The following is a 19,435-nucleotide window of genomic DNA, read 5'->3' on the forward strand; positions in this document are numbered from 1 at the left end:
AGCAACATGTTATAAGACTTCATGACATGTTCAGGCTTAGCTTGAAAGCTCTTACACCAGGAAAATTGTAATATTTTAGACTGAGTTTTCTGAATTGATTTTTTGTTACAGTGTGCAGATGATTACACCTTAATTTTGAGTTACCATTACATGAACGGTCATTGCAAAGAATTTAACTCAGTGAATTGAATTCAGTGGTATTTCTGCACAAAGAGGGATTCTTATAACGAAAACCAGTTTGAGATTCTTGGAATTCCTGGGGAGTAAACTTCCCAGAGGTTTACATTGAATTCCTTTAATATAGTACTGTTTGCTTTGGATCAGGGCTCTCACCAGGATTAACTGCAGGTCACATGTAAAAAGCAAGTAAACAAAATGAGAAATAGAGATTTCTAAAAGGGTGAGGGTTTTTTTATATCTTTTTGGCAACTCCTGCATTCTAGGAATTTACCTCAAAGACCTCTCATTCTTCCTTGCTGTCTTTTCAGTTTGTTGGTGATCCCAAGGAGATTTTTATTCATTCTGTGCCTTTGTAGAAATTGTGAAGACCTTGGGCCACATGGTGATGGTCCATTTGATGTTTTCTTGGCACACAGACGTGGTTTCTGCAGCTCACCAGCTCTTTCATTAATAGTGCATAGTGACTCAGCTTATGTCACTTCAAGAGCTTTGCACTGACCCTACATTTAAAGTCTACGTTTAAAGTAAAACTTTCCTATAAGTCACTGTAACACATCTGTCCCTGTATATTCTGGAGGGAAACATGCATAGCAAAGGTTGTCCAGGGAATTATTAGAAACAGCTGACTGCTCTGTGTTTATCATTATCATCTAATATTTGCAAATAGTGTGGGATTAAAAACAATACAGCAAATAACCTCTGCTGCACAAACCCAAATTACATTTGTTATTTGATGAAAGACTGTTACCAGCCAAAATGGATCCATTTATCTTGAAAAAACAGTATTTTGATCCTTGTTTGGTGAAAATTACATTACAGTCTGAAATGCAGTCTCCTTTTCTTTCATGGATAGATGCTGGTCAGTGCCATGTCAGTTTGGAACAAAGTGAATATTATGCTGATGAAATTGTAAAAAAGTTTGTTATATGATATTGGCTTTGTAAAATTTTATTGTAGTATGTTTGTTTTGCCAATAAATCTATTCTAGCATTGAGCATATCAACCAGCTTCTAATACAGAATTCAATGGCATATGCTAAAATCCCAAACTCCTAAAATACTTAATGGTTTGGTGGCTTTGGTTGTCTTTGTTTTGTTGTTTGGTTTTTTTCTTTAAAAGATTCACTGGCTTGATACTGAAGATTTGATAGATTTGGAGGAACAACATGGGCAGACAGGTGTGCACTTGCTTCATTGAAATTTTAATTAGTTATGAACTCTCAGGAATGAAATCAGCTCTTTCTGTCAGGAGTGTCTTGTGGAATTTCCCACACAAATGCAGCTGCAATTGCCTGTGGTGAAGTGAGTGTTTGTTTTTGAAAGAACTGAAATCTTAATACAGTCAGAATGTTGCCTATAATGTATATTTAATTGCATTGGTGGAGGCCAATTTTCTTTTATGTATTTGGAAGCATATTTTATGGTTAATTTGTTTTTCAGTGTACAGAAACTCCAAGCATTGCCTTCCCAGTCCCCACATAAAATCCTTGGCGAGGTGGTGCACAGGGAGCTCCTTAGAGCTCAGGAGGAAATCAGGCTGCCTCATCTGTAGGTTGAGCTTTGGAGTGGTCAGTATTTCGCATTCTGTTGAAGCTTCTAGCAGCATAGTTTCTTCTCTTTCTCTCTGTCAAGTGTTTCTAATTCTGGGCAGCCATTCAGCTACACATTGTTATTTTTCATTTCAAAGAGCTTTTCCAACCACCCCCTCTTGTTTTGTTTCACCCGTTTCTGCAACCTGTACTTGAGAGGAGGATTTTGGCTGCAGTTCTTAGACTTTAGTGCTGAGAGACTAAAACACAGGCTTTGATTAGCTTTGAAGCTTTGTTGTCTCTAGATCATGCTTTTAAACACTTAAATTCCACCTAGTCTGTGGATGCTTATCTGTTCAGTAGTAGGAAAGGTAGATGTAAATGGGACACTTGAGCCCATTACTCATTTTCAGTAAAATATTGTCATTTAGAATTAAGCAAATAATTTAGTTCTCACATTAACCAGAATAGCAGTAGAGTGCACTTTAAATGGATTAAGAATTGACTGATTGACAGACCTTACAATGTACTGTCAGTGGGAAGTTAAAATGTCATGAGAATGGTCTGAATGGGGCTCCCCATGGGGGACCTGTGGGTCCCACAATACCCAGTTTGTTCACCAGGGAACTCATAGGATATCTGCTGCTTAAATCCCCTGTAAATGATGCTAAGATCCTCATGAGAGTAAAAACAACCTCTATATCCATGTAATATAGAGAAAGAATATATGCACTCCAAGAGTATTGTGTATTTCTTTTAAAACTAACACCTGTAGTCCTAGGGAAGAAATGATTGTGCTGCAGTCACTCTGCTGTGTTGTGTTTTAGAAACCAGTGACTCTGAGAAAGGTTCATCTGTAGGGATGAGCAAGGACAGGTGAGTTTCCAGGGTGATGTTCTGGCAAAAATAAACAGCTCAGAGAAGTGGAACCAGCCCACAACTCCTGCAGCTGTTGAGCAAGAGTACAAGCAGAGAGGTGACTTCCAGCTCAGGATCTGGAATTGGCAGGTTCAATACAGGACTAGTCATTCCAGTTGAGAGATCCCCAGCTTCGGAAGCATTTTTGAGGTGACATAGGGGATAGAATAAAAAAATCTTTAGGAGAAGATGGATTAAAAAAAAAAAATATCCTTTTTTCTGTATTCTGACTGGATATTATTCAGTCACTAAATAAAAAGATTTTCTACCAAACCAACTGTGAAAAAAAGCATCTTCTACTCAGTTTGGAAGGATCCCTCTCCACTTTCTGTCTGTTTTCAAATGCCTGGATTGAGAAGCACAGAGGACCAGCTGTGGGACAGATAATGTATTGATTTGGACTGGGGCTTGAGTGCGGGTAGGCATACTGTGCCTGTAATGAATGTACAGAAGCTATAGCACCTGGGAAAAGGTGACATTAAAAAGTAAATTCATTTGCCATTTAGGATTCCCTGTGTTTAGGAAGTCATTGGGGGCTTTCAGGATCACAGTTTTCACTTCAGGTCCTAGAAAACGGAACACATTTATTTGGAAGACTGATGGTTCAGTTCTTCATTCTGATGACCCAAAAGAAGTTGATTATACTCTTCTGAAAATTCATCCATATCCATTACCAAGTGAAGCCTTTTTTATTGCATTATTGTGTCACATTTTAACAACTAAATAATTCTGAACACTATTCTCAGAGAGAAGGAGAAAAGAAAATGTCTCAGAATGATTGGCGTCTATCTACTAAGTGCAGAGCACATTAAAGTGACAGATGACTTTTGAACAAATTACTGAAAGTGGAAGCTTCATTCAGGGAGTGTTGCCAATATCTCAGTGTGGTGAAAGGCCAGGCTGCTGGAGCATAGCCTAGCCAGGTGACCTGCAACAGACCTTGTGTTCTGCTTAAAGAAAACCACAAAAAAACCCTAAACCAAAAGCAAGTACTTGTACATTATGTTGTTGTTATTGTTATAACTCACATGCTGATTATATCTTCAAATTCACTAAAGAAATCAGGTTAATCAGGATGTTAAAGTGTCAAGGTGCACTTTGTGGTTGTCAGAATCCATCCCCTTCTCTTCTCATGTTTTCTGTGCCCACACTTGGGCAAGGCTCATGTAGTGAATGTCTCTTCTCTGAAGACTCCACCTGAATGAATGAAAGAGAACAAGGAGAAGAAAATTGTGCCTTGCCTTTATTCAGGTTCTTCATATATGTGAAGCCTTTTTTCTAAGACAAAGAGCAATTGAATTGTTTTTTGTTCCTCTAAGACTTGGCTACTCTTCGCAGTGCTCACAGAAAACTGCTACTTGTTTTTTGTTCCTGAAAGATCTGGGTTGTTGAATAGCTGTCAGACTTGCTTTTATCCTATTACATCTTCTCAGGGAGTTGAAAGTGCAGTTTGACATGGGAAAAAATCTAAAACCTCACTTTCAAATATTTCTTTCTATCTTTCATGTTCCCAGAATGGTTTTGTTTTTTCTCTTTTTTTTCTAAAATCATAACAGCCATGCAGGATGTTTCTGTTTAGGCCCAGAATATTTGTATATGGGTGTGCTAGAGTATTGCAGTGATAATCAGTAGCCAGTCTAAAGGTGCCTGCGGGCAGAGTGAAGAAGTGTGATCACATGCCAAGGGACACACTGGAACACTTGTGGCTGCTTGGCTGAAATACCCTGGCATTGCTCCTAATTCTGCCTGGGGATAGCACCTTTTCATGCTTGCAGATGTTGTGTTGTTGCTCCTCATGGGAGTCTGGGTTTGGTTAGTGAACCACAGACCTGGAGCACTGTCTGAGAGCTGAAAACTCAGCATGGGTCAGCCATACTCTATGGAATCTGCAGGTTTTAAAGAAACTAGAAAAAAAGACACAGATACTTCCATATGCAGTACACTCTGCTGTGGTGCTGGCATGTGAAAATCATCCTTCCTTTAGTGCTGGAATTTAAAGATGATTTCAGATATCTTAAGAGAGATCAAGAATTCCTGCATTTGTTATAATCAGTTACTTAAATTTGGAATTATTTTCTAATATTAAACTGCAGTGTATAGAGACTAGGCTGAAATCTGATTTTTGGAAACCTCCCATGTGCAAACTCCTCCCTCATCTGTGGTGCTGCACACTGAAATGACAGGGTTACATAAGTTTGCCTCTTGGAAGGACAGAACAAGTGACAAAGACAAGAAGTAACTAAAGATATGTCTAAGCTGAGACATAAACATGAGAAATTAGCACCAATGCTTAGAAAATATTTTGCTTTAAAGAATGAAATTCACTTTGACAAGAATAAGGCAGGCAACAGAAGTGCTGCTTAAAATATATTTAAAATATGCTTATAAATTCTGCATAGCATTTCTGCCAGCACCGGGAACACAGGTAAACATCATCTGTATTTCCAAGGAATACTGGCAATTTTTCACCAGGTTTTTTTTTAAAGTACATCTTAGAGGTTTAATGGGTAGATTAAACCCACTCAAATGGCAAGATTTGATCTGGCATGGTTAGTGTTTGTATCTTTAATAATAAAACCTCTATAAATAAAAGGCACATCCAGAGATAATGTAAATTTGCATAGTGTCAATTAAGTTAATGATAGCATTATAGTGAATTATATTACTGATGTAATTGTGTTATTTTTCTTTGTACCTTTAAGTTGGCAGAGAGAGAGGGGTGTTTTTAAAATTATGATAGGAGAAGTTCTTAAATGTCAGCAGAACTAATAACATCAGATCATCATCTTAGATTATCATAAACTTTTTAATATTGCAAAATCTAGAGCTTTGAACATGACAGTTGCATAAATGTTTGGAAGCAAAGATGTTGGCTCTTCCTTTTTAAAAAATCCAAACTCAAATCAATAACTATCTAGAGCTCCAACTTGAATCAGTCTCTGTTGATTAGGTGAAATTACCCTGGCATTGAAATCAATTGGAATTGCTGAAAACTCTGTTTTGTTCTTCTGATGGTTGCTGTTAAAAGTCTGTCTCAATGGCTTCTGTCAGAATTGAAATGTATCCCCAGTAGTGATGATAAAGTAGATTTCACTGCTAGTGAGGGACTAAGTGATTGATATTTAGGAGTGAAGCATGCCCTGGTAACTTATGTCTTCCCCCTTTTCAAGCTTGGAATACATCATTTGAGGGGGAGCTGAAATTGAAAGAGGCATAAATTTGTGGGAGAGATACATATGGGGATGAAAGGAACTTGCTGTACTTTTTCTTGAGCCTCTGGAGATAGTACAGGAAATTATTTATTATTCATGACAATTTTGCAATCAAAGCTGAAGGCAGAAAAAATATGTGATTAATAGACTGTTCTTTAAGCAGATCACCAATAGGAATAAACAGATAATGTGTAGGAGGTATTGCCATCTGCACATAAGTATTAAATATTATTGAAAATTACATTTTTCTTTGTCTCTGCTTCAACTGTATATTGAATAATAAAACTTAACCCTCCTTGAGCTCCCACCTCAAGCTTTCCTATTTCTATGTGTGATCACTGCAATAGTAATATTATTGCTTGATACTGTGCTTGGTGGAATTGATCTTAGCCCACTTATTGCTATTGATCAGAGCGAATGGGATTTCAGCTGTGTTCAGAATAGTTGTATTCCCTCCCAGTTTGTGATTTCATGCACGTTTGAGTGACATAATAGCTGCTTTATCCAAGCACACTGTAGTTCAGCAGGCATTATCACGGGTGGATCATAATGGCTTTGCATCTTAGTTTTGTGACATAAAGCTGGTAGGGAGAAACATAACAAGAGCAGTCCTTGTGAGCAGCTGCTGTGCTCTTCTGGAGACAAATAGCAAGAGGAACCACGGTGCCTTGCTCTTCCGTCCTGCAGCACCAGCGTGAATCACCGCCGTGATTGAGATAATGGCTGGTAGCCATCATGGCCCACATTATGAGACCCTGAGATTTCAGATCTCCCACCATGGTTTGGAAGGTGAAGATAATTCTGCAGCTAGCTCAGGGAAGGTATCCTGCTCTGCTTGTTCTGGTAGCTGAAGCTGTGCGGGATAATTGTTCGTAAGAATCCATGCGTGAGGCGATGTTACCTTTGTAAGGTCCCAAAATTGGCTGTTTTAATAGGTGTAAGCTGGTAATGTTTACAGCTCTGTGACAGCTGTAGTGTGCTGTAGGATGCAACAGCACTATACAGGAAGATCTTTTTCAGTATGATAGCAAAAACCTGCTAAATAATAATCTTTGTAACATAATTGCCTTCCCTGTGGCAGAATGTGGCATATATAAGGACAATTTTTGAGTCAAAAAGCATTACTGCTGGCAGACTTTATCCTTGCAAAGTATAAGAGCTAAGTATGTACTAGGAGACCATTCTTAACTCAAATGCCCTTCCAAATCTTTGTGCCTTTCCACATTATCATGGGACTGTCCTTGGAAATCCTGAGCATTCAGTTCTCACTGTCTGCCTGCTCTCAGAAATACTCCATCATTTGTGGTGATTCTGTATCTAATGTACAGATACCAACTTTACTTTTCCATGTTCATGGCCATTTTAATATATCACAGCTGAAGCTATGCCTGAAACCTCGGTCATTATTCATTCTTCTTTATTCATATTCAAAACCAGGTGATGATGACTCCTGCAAGTGGAATTAAGTGATGTCCTTTCAGACAGCACAGCCTGAAAATCCAGGGAAGGAGCAGAGCATGCTGTGCAGCCAGCATTTTTCAGAACACGTTATTGCTAGAAACAAAAGTAACATGAATTATTTACCCAGAAATATTAAACTGGCTTGAGATCACTGCTGGAAACAGAGGGAGTTCTGGGCCTTGTGAATCATTCATGAAGCTTTATTTAACAGAACTCTTTTTGTCTTCGCAGATCACTGAATTGTATTTTATAACTTTCAGGACGTTTCTGTGGGTTTCATTCTACTTATAATAGGTAGGGTTTTTTCAATGCTTTGTAAGGAAGCACAGATCAATAAAGTTACATTTTTATGTTTGCTTTTTTCACACATCAGGAGGTGTGGAAAGGGGCAAAGTGGTGTGGGGAAGGAAGAGGAGGTGTGTTATCGTTTCTGCTTGATCATATACTTTGTCCCGTGTTTGTAGACACTGGGAGCTGAGGCACCCCAATAACTGAACCCATGGATAGGATGGCCTTTAGCTTTTCCTGAGGTTTGCTCAACCTCAAGTGCTCTAATGTTTACTTATTTTTCAGGAGATTGTATTAAAAATACTGCTTAATATAACCAGAAACTTGTTTTCCTACTTGTGAATATTTACACTCTTAACATTTGGAGATGCACCAGCTGATGCTGATTTGTTAATATTCAAATTTGGGCTTCTAATACTATTCTTGGGACTTTTGAATCTTTAATAGTTTCAAAGTCTGAAAGTATTGCTGTAGGAATAAAAGGGATAAAAGCATGAGTTACTTTGGAACACCAATGCAATCTCTTGGTGCTTGATGTCACGGTGAGCAGTGGGGCTTTTCCTCAGAAATCCTCTTCTAAAGGAAACGAGGTAAAACGAGGGGGGAAAAAATAGAATCCTAGCTGGATTTAAGGAAAAGAAGATAAACACTAGAAATATTAAAACCTCTCAATTCAGAGAAGAGGTCCTTCTCTTCCCCCTGATGAAAGAAGAGCTATGACTGCTACTTGCCCCAAAAGTCAGAGGAATCATAGATCACAAGGAAATCCTGAGCCCTGCTCGTGGACAGGGGGTGTGTATGACCAGAAAGCACACTGAAAAAACACTTGAATGGTACTTATAGGCAGTTTAATTCCAGAAAAGTTCATCCTGTGAAAAGTATACAGCCCAGCAGGTATAATTATACAATGTTTCTTTACATTTCTTATAAAATCTCTGGTGATGTGAGAGATTTCTCAGGAATACTGCTGTTTTCAAATATACATTTAATAAAAAGCATAAAACAACCAAGATCTGTTGATATTAGTCAGATGAGCCACCTGTTAGTAGCACAGGTCAGATAATTTTTGTATTCAATCTGACTTCTTGCTGCCGGAAATGATACATTTGTAAAGGAAAAACATTTAACTAATGAATAAAATGGATTCTTCTACTGAGGAGGCTTTCTCTACTTTGTGGCCAAGATTTTTCTACCCCATATCAAGACAAATCAATCAGTTTGATTTAACTATAAAGGAAGAGAAGAGTACAAGTGACCTGCAGACCCTTGCATCCTCAGGGAGAGAATGGAAAAAAATCTAAACAATAATTAATTCCTACTGATAGTTTTAATTGTTTCTAACCTGCAACAGTAGTTAAAGAGTGGCTCTTAGTTCTCTGCTACTTGCCTAGTTGGGGGCTTGTGGGGGTGCATATCACTGAAGCAAGAGGCTTTTAATCATCCAAATTAGAAGATAAATATATCCACCTATATAAATCCCTCTAGAAAAAGTTTGTTAGTATCAAATGTATATACAATACTACATGTACTTATGGGGCCTATGGGAATACAATGATTTTATCCTAAAGTTAATATTAGATTTCATCATAGGATTTGTTTTAGGGCATCTCCAAAGAAGAATGTAAATTGTATTTCTGCATTCACTGTGTGCACAGAGTTCCCATCTCTATGAGTTACTTTTTCATCTTCAATAAAATTGAGACAATTAGAGGGAGAAGTAGGATTGCTCCAGCACCTGTGAGACTGGAGCTTGACTGGAAGCCTTTCCTTTCACAGGACTGATTGATCCCAGACCTAATAGCAGTTCTCAGGTCTTTTTCTAGAGTTGGGTGCTGAAGTAATTGTGTTTTGTCCTTTCTGATATCAGTCTGAAGCTTGCTCATTTGCAGCTTAAAAAACTGAGTGAATGTTCTGCTATAGCAGCTGAACTGAAGAAAGAGAGAGGGAAGTGTGTGCATTTATGTAAAAATGCTGATTGTGGGTCAGCTCAAATACTGAGATGCTTAAGGATTTTTGTTGGATGAGGAAACTTTATTTGAGGTAAATGAGGCTTTAAGCTATTTTGAACAAATGTAAAAGTTTACATTCACAAAGTGTTTTAGGAGCAATTCATGGAACATCTTGTAGTGTTTCTGACATTTTTTTAGAGATGTGGCAAACCTCTTTTCAGTCTTTTCAGTTCAGTCAGTCATAAAAGTCAGGACTAACCCACACAAAGGTTAAGACAGAGACAGGTCATCTGTAAGGTCAGTCAGATCCTATTTCCTACAACTTGGCTTAAAGCTGTTGTGATTGCCAGTCAGGTTATTTGAACCTGATTTTGTGCTTACTTGGGTGACAGTGCCATCTGTTATGTCAAAAGGCATAGTGGTAAAACATTTCCAGCTGAATAACACAGCTTGAGCTCTCTTTTCAAAAGCTGATCTAAGAGATTTTATTTTCCTCTTCCCTTTCTCCAAAATACTTACCTCTCCTAATGATCCAACTCTTAGTGTGGTTCACCCAAGGAGCCTCTAGCTTCTGCCATTGAGGTAATTTGTCTTTTAGAACTAAAAAGTAATCCTTTGGAGGAATTAATGAAAGCTTGTAACTGTAGCTCTACGAATTTTATTATATACCTCTTATTTTGCCCAGCTTTATCAAACTTCTCTCTGCAACCTTTCTGTAATACCAGTTAATATTGATAGAAGGTGAAGGTACAGGAATCTTCAGTCAGCACAACATGTCTAGGGAAAAATCAGGTGTTTATTCTCACTGTTAAAAAAAATCATTAAAAATTGGTCATCATTAAAATAAAAACGAGGATTTTAATGTACTTTAGAGTGGCTCTGCTTCTGTAAGGCTCGGTGCTAAGATCATGGTGTTTCAAATTTGTGGAAGAAGTGTTAATATTATATCTGCTATATATGCTATAAAATGTATTTTTCCCATTAAAAGAAATATCACGGGCTGGCATGTGACTGATAGGCAATATCAGAATGCAATCTGCAGAGAGCAGGACTCAATTCTCTGTGTCACTGGAAGGATTCAGACATTTCAGAATTCTGAAGCTGAATTTTAAGCTGTAAGCGCTCATTTTCTCTCTTGGACAGACACTGTTCTCTGCAGGTGTTGTTGATGTGGCTGCTTTGTTAAGCTGGATGTAGTATTCTGTTTCAAAGCCAGTTTCATCTCAAAGCGTTAAGTCTTTTACTTAAACAATTACAGCCTGTGCTACAACCTCATATCAATAATGGGGTAATCTCTGCTAAAAAATCCTATGCACAGTTATAAACTAGACTCCAAGTGATAATGGCTTATAAAAACCCTCCAAATGGCCTTATTTAATGGGAAGTCTATGTGGTGGTACCACGCACCATATTAAATTGATTAGTATGTAGCTTTAAAAGGCAAAATTACAGTGGAAGTGTTACATGTAGCACCATATAAAGTGCTGCACCTAGAATATAATGAGGTTAAAGTCCTTGCAAGATGACAAAAAGCCAGTGGTGAAAGTCACACCAGTGGTGAAAGTCACACCGCTGATGTGCTGTTGCTTCTGCAGGAAATTCAGTTTCATTTTGTAGCCAGAATGGCACAGAATCACCAACACTTCCCTTCCTGTGATGTGGCACTTGATTTCTGTCAGAGTGGCTGCTCCATGGTTGGAGGGCCAGCTCTGCTCCCTGTTTGTCCGTGCTGCAAGCAGAGCTGCTGTCCCTGTGCAGCCACCCCGTGCAGTGGGTGCGTGACAAAGTCCCTGCTTTTGCATTCAGGCTTCGACACCTCCATCCCTGCTGGAGGTTCACTGAGCTCTGTTCCAGAGTCACTCCTGAGGAATGTCCAGGGCAGCCACTCAGAGATTTTCTCCATCTATTGAAAAATAGCAGGATGAGGAAGAGAGGTTTGCCAGCTCATTTTGTCTGCTGTAGATTTGAAGTGTCTGGGAAATGTTTGTCTGTAAGTATGAATTTGCTTTTGAAATCCAGTGAACTGACTTTTTACTTCAGTGCCTTTTATTTGCTGTGAATTTCCTGTAACACTCAAACATTACCTGCACAGGTCCTTCATGAATAGCAATAACTCTTAATGTTGACTGAATGAGAAATATAACAGTTAGATTTTATGGGAATATTTTGGGTTTGTCGTGTCTCTCTGTATTACAGGAATCATCAGTTGGTGAGCTGAAATAACCTCTTATGTCTTCTGTAATGAGAATAGTCTTTCTTAGTTTTAGTAATTTCCTCTGGAGGGGAAAGATTAATTTAAGGAATGCACTGGTGAACAACCTGGAAGAATTTTGGCATGTCTGTATAAGTGAGTAAATACAATTTTTAAAGATTTTTTTGATCTACATCATAAATATTCATTCTGGTTCTGCCACAAGCAATGCCAGTTACCTTCTGCAGCATTGTCCCCACATCTTTTCTTTCATATCAGTTAATAGAATTTATCTATTGCTTCTCGTAGAAGATGCTTTCCACCAAGATGAAGAACATTTGGAAACCCATTTTGTGTTCTGGGTGTCCTTCTTTGTAAGGGCATCTGCTTCTCTTGTTCTTCTTCCATCTCATGGCTGTATAATATGACTGATAACAGCTACTGATTCTTTGCTTGAATGTGGAATATGAAAAAACAGGGTTTTGGTTGTTTGTTTTGGATTTGGTTGTTGATTTTGGGTGGGGTTTTTGTGTGGTTTTTTTGGGGTTTTTTTATGTTTGGAGTGGAGTTTTTATTCTGTTTTTTTTTCTCTTTTTAAAATTTGATTGTAGTTAATTTTCTTCTAGCTTGAAGCTTTAGAGAGAAATAAAAAACTTAGATTCTTCCTTTACTACTATATCTAGTAAACCCTGATTAAAAATTTTATTTATCATTTCTTGTGTCATATTTAATTAGTTCAGACAATATTCTGTGAAGAAAAATTGAATCTACAAATACCTTTGCAGTATTAATGATGTTCTGGGGTATAGACTCATGTACACCTTTATTGCTGTTAAACATGTTCTTTTAAGTTATGCTCTTTTTGGCATATTTATGTCTTCTTGTTGCTGCCTTTTAGAAGAATTTCTGGCTTTTTGATAGTTTAGTTTTCCTATATGATGTGCAAGAGGTCAGGTTTGGTGCCTTTAACAGTTCCTTTACTCTTCAGTGTCATTGTTTCTGGTCTCTGCCTGTATGATTTGCTCTAGAACTATCATTAGGTAACCAGCCCCATTAGTGTTACCCATTTATCTTCCAGTATTCAGTTCAGCTGGAGAAAATTGGATGTAAGTAGAATTAAGCCTGGTGGAAAAAAAACCCAAAAGAATGAAAAAAAAAAAAAAGAGTAGTCCAAGGGTTAGACTAATAAATAATAAATGCTTTATCTTTATGGTTGATGCAACCTAGGGCTATTGGAAAGGGCATCTCTTACTGCAGAAATGCAGAAGGAAAATTAGAAACTTACTTTTCTATGCATTCTTCTACACTTTGACAACATTTTCTCCCACGAAATATAATGCAGAATACCTTTTCTAGTGCCCCTGACCTGAGCAGGAATGACTCCCACAGCTGCCTCCCTGAGCTCAAGTGTTTTGCATGCATCAGTTCAATCTTTGTTACAGTATGTTACCAATGGAAGGATGCAGGGGCATAAATAAACCCATCATAATAACTGAACTAGAAATACTGTCCATTTTATTTGCTGTCCAAATGGAAAATACGACAGGTTGAAATTCTCCTGACCACCACAATTTCTGCAGCCATCTAATGAAGGCATCTGAGTGCACCACTGTCACTGCCCGCGGCACCATGAGCAATCCCAGAATAAAGTATAATAAACTGGTTCTGTGCTCAAGCTGCTCAAAAATCTTTTTGAACTCAAAGGAAACAAAGCCAGGCAGGATGCTTTTATAGCTGAAGTTGCTTTGGGTGACAGGCAAAACACTGTGGATGTGACACAGTGTAAGTGATGGAGAAAGCAGTGCCCTCGTCACTGCTGGGGTTTGCTCTCGGGGTTTTGCTTCTATGACTTACCAGTCAGAAGTTGCCTCAATGCATTAAGCTTTAAAACATTTAAACATTTTCTCTAAACTGACTTGCTATTCAAATGTTTCATTTGACATTTATGAAAAGCATTCATTAAAGCCTAATTATGGAAGAAAAACCTATTTGAAGGGGAAAAAAATAACTAGTTTTGCACTTGCAGGTTGTCAGTTATATTGATTATTTATATATTAGTTTGGCCAGCATCTCTGGTGCACAAGGAAACCTAAATGAATTCATGATCTAGATGAAGTGATTGGTGCTGTGCCAGGGGAGCAGGTTCAGATCTGGTCTCAGATATGAGCCCTTCCCAGGCACAGGACTCTCATCCTTCTCCTCTCTCTGTGCATCTGCTCAGCCACGTCTCAGCTGCTGCTTGGTCTCACAGTGCTGGGTATCACCCTGTCCTCTTCTTATTTTGCATGAAACTCAGGATTTTAATAGGCACTGCATTTGTTGATTGCTACTTAGAAGAGTTTACTTCACATTTTTGCTATGTGAACTGTATTCTTTTATAAAATAAGCTATGTGTGAAATAATGTAATTGATGCTATTCTCTTGGTGTGTGATGAATACGACACAATTGATTTTAATTGGACATATTGAATAATTCAGTGTATGAACACTTAGCAGACAGGTAGCAGAACATCATAACAGGATGAGTATGCTCTTAAAAAGGATGAGTATTATTTTATGCAAGATTATAAGAAATCTTGATGTCTACACAATGTAGCTAATATTTATAATTTTTTAAATATTCATATGACTTTTTTATTGCATTTATAATTGGTGTATGAACATTTTCTGATGAAATATGTAAAGATAAATGTTGTATAGAGCTAGATGCCACATCACTTTAGCATTTAACTGTGTTAGGGTGTGCTGGCATTGCACTGTTTATCCCCCCCTCGAGTGTCTGTTTTACAAGTGAAAAATAAATGCAATAGAATCTCGGATGATAATAAGAAGTAGTACCTAGAAACCCAGAACTTGGAAATAACTCTGTGATGAAAGATTTCAAAGGCTTTTTGTCTTAAAAAGCTAACAGGTTAGAAAAAAATGGGCTACAGATTGTTTATTACATTATGCTTTATTTCCATTGCCTTGTGGTGTCTCAGAAGAAGTGTTTAACTGGCTATAAGGCTGCAGAAGCATGAGTGACAGGTTTTTGTCTTTTCATAGCTGAAAATAAAATTATATTTCATAGGTACTCCTGTAGGTATTGCTTATTTACTGAAAATAAATATATTTTTCTTTGCTTTCTATGTTGTATACTCCTGATATTTCTCTTAGAGAGAAGGAGAACAGTGATTAAGTCCTGAAGCAAGTGCCAGGTCCAAGCTGTGCCAAACTTTGTCAGCGATGAGTTTCAAATATTTTGAAAGTTACATTTTTCTCCCAGCTGCTTTCCTTGCTATATGGAATAACTAACCTGCTCCTGCCAAGAGTTACTCTATTTTTTTCTATTTTTTTTCATCTTTCTTTTTTCTTTTTTCTTTTTTTTTTTTTTTTAAGTGATGAAAATTAAAGCACTTCTTTCTCCTCCTTTCTCCCAAAACCAATACATGCCAAGCATGTCCTCATCACTGAGCACAGACTCATAGTGCTGATATTTCACTCCAGGGAGCTTGGAAGCTTTTCTTCCTCTGCCCTGCTGCTGAGTAAGGAATTTGAAAAGTCTTTCTTGGAGTCATTGGTATCAGGCCAAGGGTTCTTGGCATCTGCTTGAAACAAGGCATCTATCCTCAAATGTAGTAGCTATTTTCTTCCTAGGAAGTAGTTTTCTTCCTGGGAAGCTCCAATTCTGGTCTCTTTTCTTGGGGAAAAAAGGTGGAATACCTCTGTTTCCTGTTCAGGGCTGTGTGTTGAAAGCTGATAAAATGCTGCCTTTTTGGTTTTTTTTTTTTTTTTTTTTTTTTTTTTTGGTTTTTTTTTTTTTTTTTTTTTTTTTTTTTTTTGATCTAAGATGAAAGTAAGTGTTACACAAACAGTAATGCTGTCACTTCCTGTTGAGTTTCATGTTCAGGGAAAATGCCAGGGCAGGAAAAGGAATGTTTCTGCTCTCTGCAGATTGGATATGTGTGATTTTATATGGAGAATAGAAATTTATATGCACATCTTAATTAAATTATAATAGTTGGTCTTTGGATACGTCACTGTATCACACAACCTGTGTTTTTACCCTAACAGTGAATTTTTTCAGTGCCATAAACTGGATTCAGACAGTTGAAGTGGGCACTCTACAGAACAGAGCGGAATAGGCTCCAATTTCTGGCATCTCCTTAGTGTTCTTCACATTACACTGTAAAATTAAATGGATTTCTTTTATTGCTAATTCCCCCAGGCATGATTATAGTGAAAGGTCTTTAAGTAAGGTGTTAATGGCATCCTAGTAGGATTTGTTTTTTTAGTTTGTCAGCTCATAGTATCAAGAGCTATAGTGGATTCTGCACTAAAGTGTTTAAAGCAAGCCTGCGTGCTCTTTATAAAAGAAAACCCAACAGGAAATTACAGGCCTGGTGCCAGAATTGCAGGTCAAAATCCTGTAATCTTGGCTCTGAAAGAATTCAAGATAGAAGTATATAATGAGCTCTTTTGGCCCTGAAATCTCTGAATGCACTGCATAAAATGAGTGCAATCTATTCTGCTTTCATCAGTTCTGACGTTCCAGCCTTTATGTACTTGGAATATATAATTTGGAAGACAATATCAAATTCATATACTTCATATGAGTATGTTGAACTACTAAGTGGCTTCCTTGTAATGACTTAAATTTCAACCTGTAAACTAGAATAAGTTTGTCTTTAGAACTATTAAAACTGATCTACAATTGGGAAATATGAGAGCAATTCTGTCTGTGTTTCAATTAGGTGCATGAAGGGTTTGTGGTTTTTAATTGCATGAAAAATGAAAATAAAAAAATCTGTTTGACAATTTCACCATCAGGAAAATGTTTGCTAAAGATAATAAAAATGAGAAAGTGTAAACAAATTTAAAATCCCTCTTTTAGAAAGATGTTTAATATTCTTCCAAAGCAAAATGTTTAAGTGTGAAAATACAGATGATCTGCCAAAAGCAAAGTTACACCAAAACAAATTTTGTTTTTGCTCATGTATTTGGATCAGCCCTTCTTGCATGCCTTTATAACCTTGTAATGGAGTAGAGGAGAAAATGCAAGAATCTTCCTTTTGAGACTTTCCTCATAATGTAATGATACTTATTCTAGTTCCATTTAATAATTGCTAATTATGAGCACCAGGTATATATTTTTCAGCTATGGCACTCTATTTTATTCAGTCCTTCCAGTAACTTTCCTCCTTCTTTATGGTACAAAAATAAAAAAATAAAAAAAAAAAAAAAGAAAACCAGACAGGTGCATTAAACTTTGAACGGAATAATTTCTGTGTCTCTAAAGCAGTTATTGAGCAAGTATGGACTTACTAATGAAGTTAGTGTTTCAATGAAAAAAATGACACTTTTACTTAGGGAAAACCAGAAACTAATAAAATGAATAATAATGTTAATCTAAAAAGGGAGCCTAATTCAAATGGAAAATAAAAGCTGAATTGCTTGAACTCTCTGATCAGAAGCAGGTAAGAGGTGTAATTCCATGGAATAATGATTAGGATAAATTTGGAAACATAATTTAAATATTCATTCTTTGAAACTCGTGTATGACTAAAGCATGGAGAATAGGTCTACTGTTTCACTTGCACATCACACCTGGAGGAGGCCTGTGCTCCTCCATTTGTTGGGAATGCTGTCAAATTGCCACTAAATGTTCATGCTGGTACAGAACAGTTGCTGGCTTGCCAAGAATGCCATTGTTCAGCCTCTCCTTGATTTTCTTCTTCTTATAATATTCCCATTCAGCTACATTTTATTTTAAATTAATCGTAGACATAAGCTGCACAAAATGTCCCTTACCAATGTGTCACCTTTGTAATTTTGAAAGAAGCATAGTGAAGCACGTGATGATAACATTAAGACTTAATTGCTTGTGTCTCTTTCCCTTTGGAACTAAGACTTCATCTTTGAGCCAAATAAAATCTGTTGGCAAGTGCTCCAAAATGCAATCAGAATCCTTTCCAGGCCAGTATGACAGGCTTAATGCTGATGTGTTTTGATCAGAAGGCTTGTTTGTGTGAGTTTGAGCTTACATCTGAGTTTTCTGTTTGCATCCTGAGGATAGGACACTTTCCTGGGTCATTTGCTCTCCAGACCTGCTTCCTGCTCTTACAGAGCTCACCCAGAGTGTGCCAGGCAGGGCAGGACCTGTTGGGTGCAGCCAAGCACTGTCCTGGTGATCCTGCAGTCCCTGGCACTGCCTGTCCAACTCCCCACTCTCCAGCAGAACAGTGGAATTACATGTAGAGATGAAACAATGGCATCCAAAATGAATGAATGCCAAAGGAAATTCTGCCAGTGTTTTCAAATGCTGGTGCCAAATCTGTGTTTCCATATCTCTGCTGATTAGATACCTACAAACTCACCATCTAATTTTCCAATTACCTGGCATGGTTATTTCCCAAGAATTTCAGTAGTATGGTAGGTGATGAACACGTGTGAAAACAACACCTAAATTGCTTTCATTTTGTGAGTTGAATTTAGATACACAGGATTTAATATTTCTTAATGGCAAAAATTCTTAATGGGAAATGTGACTCTTGAATCTGTAATTTCTCTTCAAAGTACAGATGACTGTCAGTAGAAATGATTTAATATAGACAAGTATTTAAGGTTCATATAAAGATACAAATAAAATCACAAAACAGTGCCTTGGTGTGATTTATATATTACTGGGTGCATGATAATTCCTCTGAGCTAATGAACTTCATTTAATCAACATCTTGTTCTCATAAATCAGAATGAGATTTGGAAGAAGCAAGTTAAATAATTGTGAACAGAAAGTTGCCTACCTTTGTTTTATAATAAAATTTCTTTGTTTATCCTTCAGTAGTATAAAACAAAACAAAAACAAAACAAAAAAAAAATCAGCATTGTCATTGTACACCTGGAAATCCTACTCCATGGCCCTGTTTGCCTTGGATGTGCTCTGCTGGGTGTGCCAGACATGCAGGAGTCCCAGGAGCTGGATTACAGAGCTTGTTAAGGACAGCCCTAGGGCTATGTGGGTATCAGAGCTGTGATGTTTTCACTGTCTGAGCGTGATGCTGGGCACTGAGCCACCAGCTCTGCCTGAGTCAGCTTGCTGAGCTGCCCTCCTGGGGACTAAAGGGAGTGAAAAAACAGCAGCCCTACGGCTGCTCCAGAGACTGGCCTTTTACTGGGATATGTACATAGCCACTGAATTTTAATTTTCTCACTGCTGGGCTTTTCTAGGAAATGCCAGTGGCATCTGCAGAAGTAGGGGTGATGGTGAGCCCCCAGGAGCGATTGTTTGAAAGGCTTAGGGAGTTCACATTCCTGTGGCAAGCTGAAATACTGTTTTATTTGAGATTTGCAATTTTATAGGAGTAGAGAAGCATATAAATCTCCCTTCATTGAAATCACTGTCCTCTCCAGAGGGTAGCCTTGCCACTTCAGCAGTCTGTGTGAAATCCGGCCCGGGCCACGCTGCCGGCTCCAGAGCGGAGCTGTCCGTGTTCCATCTGCCTTGGCTCAGCAGAAAGGTCAACTCCCAAGGCTGCCAGAGAAGTGCTGCTCTACTGTGGTACTTCATTATCCCTCTGGGGAAGAGGCTGCAATAGGGTGTGTGACCAAAACAGAGAATTTGTTCCCTAATTTTCTCACTAGTCCAGGGACGTGTATGCTATTTGGACAGCAGCTGGCTGAGTCCATTGCCAAGCTGGCTCAGTAGTGGCCCTTGGTGCAGTGCAGGAGA

General features: G+C 37.9%; 1 protein-coding gene and 1 long non-coding RNA gene across 10 annotated transcripts in view; one reads left to right on the forward strand and one right to left on the reverse strand.

Moving 5' to 3' along the window:
• The window catches only part of DPP10 (dipeptidyl peptidase like 10), a 444,603-nt gene that overhangs the window by 289,651 nt on the left and 135,517 nt on the right, over window positions 1-19,435 (forward strand). Inside the window, exon 1 of one of the 7 annotated variants that reach the window (XM_068195264.1) lies at window positions 6,448-6,627. The exons of 5 other annotated variants lie outside the window; for them this stretch is intronic. In XM_068195264.1, coding sequence (XP_068051365.1) covers window positions 6,558-6,627 — 70 coding nt within the window. In that variant the 5' untranslated portion in view covers window positions 6,448-6,557. Of the gene's footprint in view, window positions 1-6,447; window positions 6,628-7,547; window positions 7,594-19,435 lie in introns of those variants that run through there. One more of the 7 variants, XM_068195266.1, reaches the window with a different exon arrangement.
• Window positions 1,525-6,389, reverse strand: LOC137476860 (uncharacterized). 3 transcript variants are annotated; one of them, XR_011000669.1, is made up of 4 exons: window positions 6,147-6,389; window positions 2,905-2,972; window positions 2,478-2,605; window positions 1,525-1,914 (listed from the first exon to the last, which is right to left on the reverse strand). It is a non-coding gene; the product is annotated as an uncharacterized lncRNA (long non-coding RNA). The 3 variants fall into 3 exon arrangements; XR_011000670.1 differs by having other exon boundaries at window positions 1,525-1,919; window positions 6,147-6,362; XR_011000668.1 differs by having other exon boundaries at window positions 1,525-1,968; window positions 6,147-6,362.

The sequence above is a fragment of the Anomalospiza imberbis genome, chromosome 7 (assembly GCF_031753505.1).
Source record: "Anomalospiza imberbis isolate Cuckoo-Finch-1a 21T00152 chromosome 7, ASM3175350v1, whole genome shotgun sequence".
NCBI lineage: Eukaryota > Metazoa > Chordata > Aves > Passeriformes > Viduidae > Anomalospiza > Anomalospiza imberbis.